At 36.4% G+C, this 16,318-nt stretch overlaps 1 protein-coding gene across 5 annotated transcripts in view; it reads right to left on the bottom strand.

The window, feature by feature from the left end:
* Nucleotides 1-16,318, bottom strand: part of SIDT1 (SID1 transmembrane family member 1) — a 176,009-nt gene that overhangs the window by 85,107 nt on the left and 74,584 nt on the right. For all 5 annotated transcript variants that reach the window (XM_003763593.3, XM_031959674.1, XM_023499003.2 and 2 more), the window contains one exon: nt 5,750-5,795. In XM_003763593.3, the coding sequence (XP_003763641.2) occupies nt 5,750-5,795 (46 nt within the window). The remainder of the gene's footprint in view (nt 1-5,749; nt 5,796-16,318) is intronic.

Below are 16,318 nucleotides of genomic sequence, written 5' to 3'. Positions count from 1 at the left end.
GCAGCCTGATTATAAAGTGATCCAGGGAAAAATAGCACAAAGTCCAACTCCAAGGGGAAAGCTTTAGGGATAGAAAGAATAAGAATAATTTCTCACCAAAAGTTTAGTGGATTGATATAGATTTTCCTAAATTTTGGCCAGTGAATTAAGGATGAAACTATCCAAGGGGAACAACTGAAGGGAAACTTCTGCTTAGATTCAGGATCCTGGTATTTTATACTGAATGACAACTGAAGAAGTGGATTCTAGAGGGTTGCAGAAGTTCTGTAGGGGTATACAGGTGGTGTTGAGGAGAGAGCACCTGGCTTAGAATCAGGAATCCTGGAGTTCATATTTGGCCTCCTATACTTATTAACTATGTGATACTAGGAGAATTTCTTAACCTCTATTTGCCTCAGTTTCCTCATCTGTAAATTAGGGATGATAATAGCAACTACCTCTCAGAGTTATGAAAATCAAATGAAATTATAATTGTAAAGTACTTAGCACAGTACCTGGCACTTATTAGTGCTGCAGTATCCCATACTGGGAGAAGCAATTCCCCAAAAATACACTAAGAGCCAAATTAATATCAAGGACCAGACCAAAGAGAAGAATTTCAGGAAGGTGGGACATAAGGAGATTGCAAAAATGTTCTTTAGCTGGTACAGGACCAGGGTCTGGGGCTATTTACCCTTGTAAACTGTGAGTTGCAAACCTTTTTGAGTTTGTTACAATTCTCCCAGCCCCCAAATTTACATTTTCTTATAGTATGTGCTAGGAACACTGCTATAAGTCACTAGATTGATGAACTAATCAATATGGGTGCTCCCTCCATGGAGTAGAGCACAATACATCCACCTCTTCTCATTCTGGGCAACTGCTATCCATTCCCTCTCCTAACATTCTCCAAAGCCCTGTCAGGCTCCTTTCAACATATTGGGAAGTCTTTCTAGATAACCTGATAGCAAGTGGGCACCAACTGAGCCAAAAGTACATTTCTTTGTTATCCCTAGCTTTCGTCATATAACCAGCTCACTTCCTTGTCCGTTTGTCAATATCTTCCTAATGATAATTCTACTTTTAGGGCACAGTTCCTCCTTGATCAAAGCTGAAGGCTATTCACATTCATCATGTTCTTTTCCATTGATTTTTGGGTGACTTGTACTTTTAATTCTTTAGAAACTGTGCTATTTTATGATTTGCAATTATCTCTGTCTCCTAGCTTCCCAGCCTTGCTTTAAGTCCCAACAAAAATCCCAACTTCTACAAGCCTTCCCTGATTTCTCCTTAGTGCTAGTTCCTTCCCTCTATTGATTATCTCCAATTTATTTTGTATATATAATTACTTTCATATTATTTATCCCATTAGAATGTGAGTTCTTTGAAAGCAGAGACTAACTTTGCCTTTCTTTGTTTCCCAAAATTTAAGCACAGTGCCTGGTACAGAGTAGGTACTTAAAAAATGTTTTCTGACTAGAAGGATAGTAATATTAAAAGTGATTCTTTGTTTCAGGGAGAAATTTTGTAGTCACTGAAAGCCTTATATAATTTTCCAAATACAATCTTGGCTGAATATTTCTTCCTCTTTGATTCTACATCAAGTTCTTTGTCTCTCTCCAGCATCTGCCCAAAATGCTAGCTATTTGGACAATGCAATCAACTGCATATCATAACATAGACAATACACATCTTTTCATCCACGTGGGTTTTTCTGTGAGGATTAAACTAAAAATCTGACTGGTTTGAAGGTTTGTGGTTTTGTTTCATTTTGTTTTATTTTTTGAGTAATTATGTATCTTATGTAAGGAAGTTTATACAATTAGTAGATCAGGTACATCTTCTACTACCATGATATCTAGCTGCCAACACCAAATGTACTCGGGAGATAAATGACCTGGGAAAAAGATGTTGGGAGAGTATCCAGGATAAATGAGAATAGCCATGCAAAGGAGATTAGAGGAACTATATGAGGGGAGGGTTAATAAGTAGATGTTATTGGAAAGAACATGCAGAAGAATTGCTCACTAAATGCCAAAGACAACACATGACGATCAAAACCAGAGAACAACCAGCCTGCCACAGAAGGGATCCCACAAAGAAGTTGAGAGTAAACTCTTTGAGTTAATTCATAGAATTCACCAGAATGACAAGATTCTTGTGCTAGGGCTCTAAATGACCATAAGACACATTCAGCATGGGATCTTGTCATGAAACTTACCTATACAACTCACTTACCATAAAACAGATTTTTTTTGATCCTTATTTTTTTTATTAAAACTTTATTTAGCTATAATATAGCCTGTGTACTTGCAAATAACCTATTGTGTATCCAGTCAACAGATTTTTTTTCTGCAGGTTTGGGGGGAGATTTAAGCCAAGAGCAGAGTAACAATAACTTAGGTCCATCTTGCCATGGGTGCCTCAAAAAATTAATGCAGAGAATTAGAGCTGTATGTTTACTTTCATTATGCATTTATGATTTACTTGAAATTAGGTCTTTAAGAATTCAACCTAAATTATAACTTTGTTCCTATAGCAAATACCATCTGCCTTATGAGTAAATTTCTGGGAATTCAACATAGCCAAAAAAAAAAAAAAAAGACTATATTCAATTAGCTTCAAGTCATTGACACAAAAATGTTTTTTCAGTGTTGTGATAAGATAAATTGAAATGCCTCCATTTTGTTTTATTCAGATATTTAAAATTGAAAAACCTCTTCTTCTTGTCTTTAAAATAGTTTTTAGGGGGAAAGTAGCAAAACTATTATAAATCAATAAATAAAGCACTTATGTATGTGAAAAGACATAGGAGGTTGGGTGTTTGTTGGCAGACATAAATTACCTACTACCCAGTAGCCCCTAGAGGCTAAGGCTATTATCTAGAAGACTCCCATTTTCTCATCCGAAAGGAGAAAGAAGAGCTGAAAGTACAGGGTTGGCATGAAGGCTTCAGGCAGACTCATACTAGGAAGTTTCTGCACCAAGTCAATGTGATATTGTGGGGAGACAGGAGCTGCTGCCCATTCCTGCCACGACCTCCTTTACCAGAGAAGCTTCAGCATCATTATGACAAAAAGAAAGAGGCTGGGTCTGTTCCTGCCCCTGCTGTGGCCTCTGTACTTGCCTAGCTTCAATGCCTAAACTAAAAGGAGCTATGACAAAAAATGCTGTTCATGTGTCACTTGGCCTGAGCATAAATCAGACAGTAAATGCTGTGTCCTTGATGCCATAGGGACAAATAGAACTTTCATCCTTTCTGCCTTTTCCTCTTATCACCTCTGGGGAGGGATAAATATGTTTTTATCAGTCCTTATTAATTAAAAATCTGTTGTCTTTCTGTTTTATCACTTCCTTTAAAAGAAACTGGCTTTTAAGACTATATGGTTGTTATTATTGTACTGATTTGTGTATCCTTGGAGGAGCGGGGCAAATGGGTGGCCATGAATCTAGGAAGGGAGATAAAAGTTTGATAATTGATAGAAATAAGGACTTAGAGATGGATTGAAAAGGTATTTTATTGATTTATATTTTATAACTTCCCAAACATAAAGAATAATTGAGTAGAGGCAGACAAAAAACAAAACAAAACAAAAACCTCAGGCAAAAGTGAGCTTTATAGTAGACCCTGTGGAGGAAGGACTAGATTCATCTTAACTAAGGCCAGTTGCTTCAGGTACTATCAATTGCTTGTTCTTTCTGTGCAGTTTAAGGAACTGTTCTTAAGGGTTGGAGCTAATGGTTTTGCCTTAAGAGAATGTCACACTTGGGGGAGGAGTTGGGAACATGAAGCACTGCCCACCCCTGAAGTGGGCATATAAACCATACAAGTGGAAATAACTAATTCTTCTGAAAATTCTTCACCTACTACCCCCACACACTACCAAATGCACATAAACCCACTATTAAAAAGTGTCAGGTTTATGAAAGGTCAAATACAAGATGAGAGGAATACAAATTATAGAGTTTAATAAAAGTAATAAAAAATTATATCAGAGGACAACAATTGCTCCATAAACAAGGAAACTGGAAGCTAGGGGGAAAAAAAACTATCAAAATATCAGTTGTGGGGGAAGGGAGAGAGGGAAGAAGAAAAATATTTGGAACTCAAAATCTTATAAAAGTGAATGTTGGAAACTATCTTTACATGTAACTGAATAAAATAAAATACTACTAAGGATGATTTTTTTTTTCTTTTTGAATCTTCAGTACCTAGCACATAGCAAGTACTTAATAAATACTTGTTGAAAACAGTTGTCAAATTGGAATACTAGAATTGTGCTAGGATTATATGGGCTTCCTATCCTCAAGGAATTTATTATCTAGAGAGCCTTATCCTCAGATAATGATGACCTGGATTTTTAAAGGCTAAATTCTATCCTAGAATGTTGGAAATTGATTTAACATGGAAAGACTTGTCATGAGATGTCTTTATAAGACTTGCCTTTATAATGACTTGCCCAGGGTCACACAGCTAGTGAGTGTTAAGTATCTGAAGCCAAATTTGAACTCATGTCCTCCTGATTTCAAGGCTGGTACTTTATCTACTGCACTATCTAGCCGTTCTGTAAGTATTCTTCAGATATTTATTTTTTATTTGATATTTTAGAAGAAACATATTAACATTGCAGTATTCATATAAAATCTCTAATTTGAGATCTGCAGAATTTTTGCAGAATTTTGCAGGGTTTTACAGAATCCTATTAGGAAAACTTCATAGATAAGGGGATAAATAACTAGAAAAGGCAAATATAAATATCAAACACTTTCTACTTTGTTGTACCAATTTGTTTTAAAGTATATCATGCTACAAAATTTTGAGCTTTTGCTATTTTAGACAATCTCTTCCTTTCTGGTTGCCAAGTATAATGACTGCTTCAAGCTATTACCCAAGAGCCATATGGCAGAGTGGGCAATTTGCCCAATCTCCTGAGAAGCCACAGTCAGGTCCTAACTAGATGAGTTTTTGAATAGGTGCCAGGCTGCCTTTCGAATGAGTATCCCAAATGAATGTGTCCAGATTTGGAAGTGATCTTGTGAGTCTGAAAGGCCAGGAGACTCTGGTCCCATCAACTGTAGCTAGCTGGAGGCAGGAGAAGATTCCACAGCTGAGAGGTTGGTCTAAGTACTGGCTGTTCTGTCAAGAGTTGTAAGGACAGTACAAAGCAGAGGTGAAATCGAAAATATCTAATTAGCAATCCTGACTGCTCTATGTTTTGATGAGGTTTACATATCAGCTTTCCAGAAAACTAACAGTAGTTTAGTTTGAAGTTGTTACTGAATTTCATTTTCATCATTTTGTTAATGAGAAATGGGATGATTATTATGTATAAGAATAAATTACCTTTTTTCTGGCTGATTAATATTGTATACAGTATTCCTGGTTTTGGGGAAACATACATATGTTACCTAATTCTTAAGTAATTTTCCCCCAGGTCACTTGATTAGAGGATTTAATGAACCAACAAATATGAGAAAAGAGAGTCTAATATCCATAATTTAGTTATGGAACTAAAGATAGGCTCCTTCCAGGACTGAACCCGAGCTAAATCATATGCTTAGGTTCAGCAGAGGTCATGATATAGTAATATCCTATAAATAAGTAGCATTTCTTTTACTTTATATTAGTTCCAGATGTAAAGTTAAATTCTCTATTCAAAATTCCAGAAGGTGAATAAAGGACAAATTGATTTCTTTCTGACATTATGTACAACTTTCTTAATTTGCAACAGTAACTGAATAATAAGTATCCCTCAGAAATGTTACTTACCTGAGGTTGAGAGGGGCTGGCAGTGAAATGAAAGGCAACATTTGTCCTGAGATACAGAAAGGAGAAAAGGAGAAAAAGAGGAATATAAATTAAGTAGGGCTGAATTTATTCATATAAAAGATAATCACTTTAAACTATAACAAGAAAAAATAAAACGTCACTTTTGATTGTTCATACATGGATCATTTTGATTTAGGATATGGGCAGGGGTCAGATAAGGCAGTCTTTTAAAGTCTCCAGGGAATAAAACACAATAAAATGATAGAAGCAGCTAGTGGTACCTGGAGTCAGGAAGGCCTGAATTCAAATCCAACTGCAGTCAGTTACTAACTACATGATCCTGGGAAAGTTATTTTACCTCTGTCTGCCTCAGTATCCTCAACTATAAAATGGGGATGATAACAACATCAATTATATAGGGTTTGTAGTATAGATCTAATGAGATAATAATTATGAAAGGTATTTAGCATAGTGCCTGGCATACAATAGGAAATAAATAAATGGTTTTTCCTTCCCCCTTCCTTTCCCAATATAAATCATAATAGTATTATATATACAATCCTATACAAAAGCTTTCCATTGCTTTTGTCTTAGAATTCTCTGGAAATGTTTAGTCCTCTTGCTAAGATAGATATTGGCAGATGATTTGTGTGTATGTATGTTTGGAATTCAATCCAATATACATTTGTTAAGCACTTACTTTGTGCAAGATATTGTGCTAGCCAGTAGTGATACCAAAACCAAATCAAAACAATCCCTGGTCTCACATTCTAGAATATTGGGGAAAATAAAAAAAAAAAAAAAAATCCAAAGGTAAATGAATACAAATACAATAATTCAGGAGAGAACATTTTCAACTGTGGTAATCAGAAGAGGTTTTCCATAGGTGTCGGCCCCTGAACCTGTTTTGAAGCAAGCTAGTATGAGAAATGGATGGGCAATTGGTTTCCATAGTTACAAACATTAAATTGGAGAAATGAAACTTAAATTAGGAACCTACAGGGACATCAAAGAATAATCTAGATGGAGGTTATCTTCCCCCTTTTAGATTATAAACTCCCGGGGGGGGGGGGGGGTGACTGGCCGCGCGGGGGGGGGGGGGGGGGAAAGAGGGGGGAAGGGACTGGCTATGTAATAAGGGGTGGATATTCATGTTGTGTCACTTCTGGAACATCCAATTAATGAGAAATCAGGGGAGGGACTTGTGATTCAGGATAAGAATTAAAATGCTACCTTTGGTGTGTCTACTCCCTGAGGCACCCATTCTTGCAAGAATGTAAAATAAATCCTTCCTGCATTCATCAGTGAGTCAGTAGAGTCCTTGGTAAGATAATTATATATAAACAAGATATAGACAGGATAAATTGGAGATAAACAACTGAGGGAAGGCTCCAGCATTAAGGAAAATGGAAAAGGCTTTTTGTAGAAGGTGGAAGATATGATAGTAATCATGGAAGCAGGAGATAGAGAAGAGGAGGGAGAGAATCCCAGGCATGGGGACAGCCAAGAGAAGTACCATGCAGTATACAATATAAGTCTTCTCAAAAGTTTAAAAAAAAAGAGGGAAACTACAGCCAAGATAGCCAAGGCAGGACGCAGGTTTGTGGAATGTGATCTGTGCCCTTTGCATGGGTGAAGGAGACTGAAATAAGATAAGAGTGACAAGAGAGAGAGAGAAAGAAAAAGAGAAAATGGGCAGTTTCTCTAAGAAGTGACTCTTGGCAGCTAAGAAGAGAGTCTGCTATGGATTCAAGAGTGCACCTGGCAGTCAGGGGTTAAGATGTGGGGAGAAGTAGGCTCAGGGAGCCCAACTAAACAACCTGCCCATGTCCTATGTCCAGATACTACAAGGAAAAAAAAATATTGGGGGCCTATAGTGCCAAAAGGCATGAGCTGTCTTGAGCATATGTGTGACAATAGTACCAATGGGATCTCTATCTCTCTGTTCACTCTTCCATTCATGCTGTTTGTATCTGTGGGACAGTACATTACAGGTTCATGAAGGGAATTTTTGTAACTACTGTTTTTAGGACAAGTGTTTCAGTAAATGTTTTACTTTGTTTTAATTGTATCTATTGCCTATTAAAGAGGACCAAAATGGTGGCGTTTGTGAGCTCTAGTTTTAGGAAAGCAGAGTACCCTAGAGTATCCTCTGAGTACCCTAGAATCTGAGGTAATTGCCTTCCTAAAGACCAGTTAGCAATCTATGAATGTAGAATTGGGACCACAGCCCCAGAGAAGGTGCTACAACTTAATTAATTTATAGATATGGTATCCTACCAATTAAATTGCCAATGTATTTTTTTTTTTTTTTTTGCATGGCTGTCATTTTAATTATGTGGCTAACTCCCAGTGAGGAAACTGCCTTTATTACTGTAGATCAGCAGCTGTTTCACAAGGTAGAGAACTATCTGGGCTCTTGAGAGTTTACATGATTTCTCTATGGTCATGGGAGCCAGCATGTACCCACAGGCAGGACATGAGTCTGAATCTTCCTCTCCAAAGATCAGCTCTCTGACCACTCTATTACTCTGGCCTTCTTAAAGAAACCAAAGAGTTAACTTGAGAAAACTAGACAAAATAAGAGTAAGATTCATCTACAGGAACAAAAGGTCATGAATGTCAAAGGAAATAATGAATGAGAAAAAAAAAAAGGAACAGATCATGCCAGAATAACCTTATTTCCTTTTGTAATAGTTACTAAACTGGTAAATCAGGGGGAATGCTCTAGAACTGAACTTCAGCAAAGTATTCAATAGAAGAAATATTTCCTTTTATTCTTGGGGAGGAAGGAGGACATAGGGGCTAGACGATAGCATCATTAGATTACTGTGCTTTGGAACTAGTTCTGCAGCCAAACTCAAGGGGTAGGTAGGCAATAAAGTTCTGATATCAGTTTAAAAGAAAGTCTCTGGAGCAAAGCTTCTTTAAATGTGGGCAGCTACTGTATATGGGGTTGTTAAACTGAAGGTGGGGAAGTTATGAAAAACGTGGCAACAGTAAAAAGTATCAAATATTGCTCCAAGATTTAATTCTTTATGTAAAAATAAACAAGTACATCCATTTCATTAGTATGCAAATTTGTTTTTGTCTTTAATAAATGATAAAATTATATGTATACCAAACAATTGTTTTAAAATACATTTAAATTTTATGATTATTATCATTAAATGGTTGATTTGTGTATGTATTTGATTTATCTATATATGTGGGATCATATACAAATTTCTTGGATGAAAAGGGGTCACAAGTGGGAAAAATTTAAGAAGCCCTGATCTAAAGGACTACCTTAGGATCTGTATTTAGCCCTGAACTGCCCAACAGTTCCTTAATATATCCATAATATGGATAAAGCTAGAGATAGCATCCTTATCAGGTTTTCAGAGGATATAAAGCCAGAAAGGAAAACTAACATGCTAGATGACAGAGTTATGATGTAAAGGGATCTTGGAAGAAAAGAAGAGAACACTAAGCTAAATCTAATAGGATGAAATTTAATAGGAATAAATATAAAGTTTTACAATTTGGTTCAAAAGACTGACTTTACAAGCACAGGTTTGGGGGAGAGGGGGAAGAGCATATCTAGAAAGTAATTTGTTGAAAAGGATTTTGTGTATCAGCAATGTGATCTGAGTCATAAAGCTAATGTGATTTTTAACCTGCATTAGCACACCACCTGTAGATAGAGTCGGGAGTCAGGAAAATTCATTTTCCTGAGTTCAAATCCAACTTCAGATACTTACAAGCCATATGGCCCTGGGTGAATCACTTAACCCAATTTTCCTCCATTTTCTCATCTGTAAAATGAGTTGGAGAAGGAAATGGCAAACCATTTCCATATCTTTACTAAAGGAAACCCCAAATGGATTTGATTTTCTCTTCTTGAAAAAGCTGGGCAGGACTGGAATGCCTTAAGAACAAATAATCTAGCTATATTACTTTGCCCTGGTCAGATGTTATCTACAGTGTGGTATTCAATTCTGATTAGAAAGGACATGGATTATTAAATAGAGAATTTGTAGAGGAGGCCAATCAGGATAGAAGCTATTTATGGGTCCATGGCATGTGAAATAATTGATTAAAGGAAGTGAGCATTGCAAGCCTGGAGAAGAAAGATTTAAAAAGGCAGGGCAGAAGAGTTATCTTCTAGTATTTGTTTGAAAGATTGTTATGTAGAAGAAGACTTGGACTTCTTTTTAGCCACAGAAGGTAAAAGTAGGAGCAATGGATGAACTTGTCAAAAGGGGAAGTTTAGTTTAATATCAGGAGAACCATTATAATAATTAGAATTATCTAAAAGTGGAATGAGATACCTTAAGAAGAATAAGTGGGTTTCCTCTCATTGGAGGTCTTTGGTCAAAGGCTAAATAATCATCATTTAGGTGTGTTATAATGGGGATGTTTTGGGGTACAAATTGGACTAGAAGACTGGTGAAGACTCTCATAACTCTGAAATTCTGTGATTTTAATTCTGAGACTGGACTCAATGTCTTTTCAGCCTAGTCTAATCAGATAGGACTTTTCTGATGACACAGCTTTCAAGAATCCAGTATCTATCATAGGTCTTTGTGGATTTTAGTAGAAATTAAAATGTTAAAATGAAACATTCTTTACAAAGAATATTCTTTGTAAAAGGGTCATTTGTGTATAGTAAGATTTTTATGTTTGGGAGTAGAGTTAGGAATGAAAAGAAATCAAGCATTATTTCTAAGGGTGATGGTAAAATTTTTAAATTTTAATTAGTAGTAGACTATGTCACATTTGCTTCATTTCTTAATATTGGCTCATGGATAATGGGATTGTTTTCTCTTGTTCATTTTCTCTAGTCAAAAAACCTCCATCAATTACCATGAACTGCACTTGGGAGTTTTGGCGCTGTGTCATCAAAAGAAAATAAAGTCTACATTCAGGTTCACTTTGTACATCTAAGCCAGTGATCACGGTCCTGTGTTTACATGGCAGGAGTTCAGAAAACCTCCAGTACTGCCCCTCTTTGGAACACTCAACTCAACCACCTGAGTTCTGCTCTTTTAACAGAGTTTTCAATGATAGTAATGTCAGCAGGTGTTTCCCAGGCAACAGAACACTCTTAACTCCCCTCTGTCAGGCTTGTAGGAATGATGGAGAAACTGATTTTTTTGGCAAGCTTGAATCATGCTGGTATTTCCGGGAGCAGTTTTATCTTGGCCAGAAACTTATTTTCTATAGCTTTGCTTGACAACCTTTGATTTCCAATTATTTCTCTTTGTTAACATACATATATATTTATGAGGTTCCATTTTCTTCATTATTTTCCTAAACATGACATGCATAAATCCAGAAAACAACTACCCTATTTCTGCCCTCCAATATGGATTATATTACATAAAATAGAAATTTATTACTTTGGCAGATAGCATGTAAAAATTTCCCATTTCTCATCTTTCTCTTCAATAGAGATAGGAAATCTCTTTTATAACAAGGCCCATTGTTAGGGGGGAAAGTATCTTAAAAAGCCCATATGATTTTTTTTAATTTAGAAAAATATAGAATGTTCAATTCTCTTGTGACCATTCCATATGATGGCTAATATGGGAAGAGATAAGGATGAAGGAAGAGAGAAAAAAAAGGGTTATACTATCAGTTTAAATCTAATCAACGAACCAGATTTTTTTCTAGTGTCTAACCTATTAAAACAATGCTAGCTTATTAAGAGTCAGCTTGCTACAGTACAAAAAACTGCTGGATTGATTCAGAGAATCCCAGGTTCAAAGACTGGTCCTGTCATTTATTATCTTTTTGACACTTTCCCCATGTACAATTTGTTGTCCAGCCTTGTTTCTACCTTCACAATACACTTATCCTTTCTACATCATGATCTGATTCCCCAATTCTTACTGCTATGTCTTCCTAGCTGGAAAGTTCTCTCTTCCCCTCCTGCTCCTGGTTTCCCTGACTTCTTTTAAGACTCAATTCAAATTCTAACTTCTGCAAGAGTTCTGATCTGTGCCATTTTCCCTTCCCTCCTCAATTCCCACCCCTACTTCCTAGTGTCTTCCTTCTGATCTTAACTTTTATTTACACTATATAGAATTTATATGTACTTTTTTTGGGGTACATATTGTCTTCTATTAGAATGTGAGCTTCTTGAAATCATGGACCATGTTTTTGCCTTTCTTTATATCTTTCTCCCCTCTCAACCCTCCAAAACTTATTCTTCCACCCCTTCCCTTGGTCCCCATGTCTCTCCTATATATATATTTCATATTTTGATGTTTCCTTCTTAATAAATGCTTGTTGACTGACTCTGGGAAGATTATTAACTCACTCTCTTTAGTCTTTCATTTTCTGGTCTGTAGAATGAGGAGGTTAGACCATCTGATTCTGAAGAGCTTTTCTAGATCCATATTTAGGAGCTATTAAATGTGTTTCCCTGAGCAACTAACTCACTAATAAATGATAACTTAGGCAAGATAACTTAGGCCTTCTAGAGGCAGAAGAAGAAAAAAACAAATATTTATTTAGCATCTCCCATATGCCAGTCACTGCATTAAGTGCTTTACAAATATTACCTCATTTGATCTCTATAACAACCTTAGGGGAGAGGTGCTACTATTATTCCCATTTTACAATTGAGAAAACTGAGACAAAGATTATGTGACATGCCTGGTATCACACAGCTAGTAAATGCCTAGATTTGAATTCAGATCCTGCTGATTCCAGGCCTAGAAACTTTATCGACAAAGCTATAATGGTAGGACATTTTTGACTTTTCTATAGAGGCTGTAAACCTCAGTTTTAAATTGGAGAACCATTTTAAACTATTGTGATGGGCATTTCTGAGCCTAAGATAAGATAGAAATGTATCTTTATGAAGGGGAATGAGGCTTAGGTAAATACTCAGGAGATCTAAGAACTACTCAACTACTTTTCTTCTACTCTTAACTAAAAGTGAAATCTTAAGGAGAAATAACTTGAACAAGCATTTATTATTTACATGTCACAGTCGATAGAATGCTGAGTATGGAGTCAGGAAGATTCATCTTTCTGAATTCAAATATGGCCTTAGACATTTAGTAGCTGTGTAATTCTGGGCAAGTCACTTAGTCCTGTTTATCTCAGTTTCTTCATCTGTAAAATGGGTTGGAGAAGGAAATGGCAAATTGTTCCAGTGTCTTTGCCAAGAAAACTCCAAATGGGGTCACAAAGAGTCAGATGTAACTAAAAATGACTGAACAACGGCAAAAATGTGCTATGTACTATACTAGGAACATTTACAGATTTGATCAGCACAAAAATCTTGCAAGGTAGGTGCTGTTATTATCCCTGTTTCATAATAGAGGAAACAAGCACAAATGGAATTTAAATGATTTTCCCAGGGTCACACAAATGTATAGCACCTACTATGTACTAGGCACTGTGCTAAATATTTTACAAAATTGATCTCATTTGAAGCTTATAACAACTAGATGAGGTAAGTGTTGTTATTATCTCCATTTTTCAGGTGAGCAAACTGAGGCAAAGAAATATTAAGTGACTTCCCCAGGATCACACAGCTAGTAAATATTGGAGGTCAGATTTGAATGCAGGTCTTGATTCTAGACTTAGAGCTTTAATCACTGTGCCACCTAAACTACTTCAAGTATAACTTATTTCTGATTGCACAAAATATGGAAAACAATATCAGAGAGAGAAAAGGGATATCATGTTCTCCTTATTACAATAATATTTGATTTCCTCATCTGTGACATGAAGAAATTGAGTGACTATTCCAGCCCTAACATTCTACGATTCCAAAATTAAAATCTCATTTGATCTATAAGCCCTTCCCCAAGACTGGAATACTTAGTCTCATCTTCCTGCTTCCTTCAAGGTACAGTTCAAATGCCATTTCCTATATGAGACTTGTCTTGATCACCTCAGTTGCTACTATCCTTCCACCTCAGATTATTTTTGTTTGTTTTATATATATATATTATTCATTTATATGACCCACATATTGTTTCTAACAAATAAAATGTAAGCCTCTTGAGGGCAAGATCTCTTTTACTATTTGTCCTTTCATTCCCCAGTGCTGACCATAGTATTTGCTATATAATTGGTATCTAAAAAATACTTGTCAAATGATTAAATATATATTCTGCTTTTCTACTCAAAAAACCCTACAAATTATCTTGGGAGTACAATCATACAATGAATAGTAACAATGACAGTTCATACTCATATACTACTTTAAGGTTTACAAAGTATTCTTGGCCATTAAAGTTAATGATGTTAGTATTCCTAAAGGAACACAAATACCTGTTTGATTCAGAAATGGTTCTCTCTGTTATAGAAAAGCATCTCATCTTTTCCATGAACTGAAAACTGTCTTAATATTTTTGCCTTTACTTCTACTATTGAAAAAAATTTCCAAAATCCTGGCTTTTGCAACACTATAGTCAGGAGAGGATGTTTAGGTAACACTGAAATATTATTATATCTGACTGTTCTTTGATGTCTTTTTTTTTTCAACTCTAATCCCATTCTCTTATCTTACCTATTCTCTTTCTTCCTTTTTTCCTTCTTCACTAAGATATTTCTATGTGCATTTCTCTTGGGTGGATGAGTTAAAAGGTAGGAAGCAGTCTAAAGCACTGAGAAGTAAATTGAGAGCTGACCCATTCAGAATCGCATATTTTATTACACAACTCCTCTCTTGACAGGATACAAATTCCTTGGGGGCAGTAACTATTTAATTTTTGTCTTTGTGTCCCCAGCTCCTAATGTAATGCCTGGCACATAGTAAGTACATAATAAATACTTACTGATTGTTTTTCTTCCCAGTCACTTAACCATGATATTGCTCTGCTTTACCTTCTTTTAGGTGACTTAAAGTGAAAGTAATGATAGGCTCTTCTGATTCATGTGCTTCATTTTGGATGAAAAATCCCTCCTGGCACTGTATCCTTAATTCTATTTTGGGGCTTACTTAGCCCAGAATCCTACTATCTAAAGTTGGAAGGAATCTCAGTCCAACCCCCTCAGTTTTCTGATGCCTAGAAAGAATGGCTTGCCCAAAAAGCAGGATCCAAACCCTGCTAACTTTTCTCTTAGTTCCAGCCTTCTCTTTCCCACTGTCTTCCTCCAGCAAAACTTTCTTAGAGAGATAGAGATAGAAATATGGGAGAGAATAACTGGAAGAGAACTTGGAGATGATCTTATCCAACTTCATCATTTTATAGGTGAAGAAACTGAGAGCCACAGAGGTTGTGATCCAAAGTTGCTTAGGCAGTAACTGGAAGAGCAAGGATTTTGTATCATTGACTCCAAGTCTAGCTATTGTGCCATAGCTGCTCCTAATTCAGGGTTGGAGAGCCAGCTAGTTTGGAATAAGAAGTCATATGATGAGGACATGGAAACCAAAGCTCAAAGGCACCAGCTGTGCATCCAGACCAGCTGGTCTGAATTTTGTCTGACACTGGGATTAGAAGTGACTTTCCCATCAAGAACTAAAGCAGTCAAATATATTAGACTAGTAAAATTTGCCTTGAGGAACCATTCATAAAAGTTACAAATCATACAAACACTCTCAAAAGAGAATAAATTATGGATATTATGTACATTCAGCAGGGGCCCTCAAACTTTTTTAAATAGGGGGCCAGTTCACTGTCCCTCAGATTGTTGGAGGGCCAGACTATAGTATTTGTGGGCCTTTAAATAAAGAAACTTCATAGCCCTGGGTGAGGGGGATAATTGCCCTTAGCTGCCGCATCTGGCCTACGGGCCATAGTTTGAGGACCCCGATAGAGGAAGGGTAAGAAAGTCAAAACTAAATAAAACTCAAGATTGGGGAAATAGAGTATTAGTGCCCAGACAGGGAAATGTCCTTTTGCATTTCCTTTCTAAGAGGATGAGAAGCTCCAAGGTGCTGAGGAAAAAATGGTTCAGAGAAAGGTATCCTGAGAATGACTAAATTGAGGCCCCTAAGGAAAATGGATCTACATAAATTCCAGTTCCTATTTCACACAACTGAGGACTAGAAAAGGAGATTCCAGAGGGCTGCAGAACTGTACCCTTGTCAGATAATTTTGTGGCCAGAGAGCCAGAACAAAGTTAATACCAAGACAAAAAATGGGAAGAATTTGAAGCAGGAGGAAGCTAATAAAGAGTAAAAGAAGTCTGAAGAAAGTCGGTGTTATCAGGTGGGATGTTGATGGAAGCTAGCTGTTTTCCTGACCCACTGGGTTCAGCTTTTCTGTCTTTTATGGCACCAAAACATGTACTTGTTTTTATTTTTTTTTTTAATTTCTCATATGCCCATCAATTGGGGAATTGCTGAATAAACTGTGGTAAGTGATTATGATGGAATATTACTGTTCTATGGGAAATGAGGAACAGGATGCTCTCAGAAAATCCTGGAAAGTCTCTCATGAAGTCAAGCAAAGTGAAATGTACTGTGTACAAAGTAATAGTAATGTTCTGGGATGATCAGTTGTAAATGACTTTGCTATTCTCAGCAATACAATGATGTATTCTCATAATACATGATATAATACATAAGTCCTTTGAAGGACTTATGATGAAAAATCCTATCCATATCCAGAGAAA

The sequence above is a fragment of the Sarcophilus harrisii genome, chromosome 3 (assembly GCF_902635505.1).
Source record: "Sarcophilus harrisii chromosome 3, mSarHar1.11, whole genome shotgun sequence".
NCBI lineage: Eukaryota > Metazoa > Chordata > Mammalia > Dasyuromorphia > Dasyuridae > Sarcophilus > Sarcophilus harrisii.
Note: the sequence above shows the minus strand (reverse complement) of the source record. Positions and strands in the feature narration are given on the sequence as shown.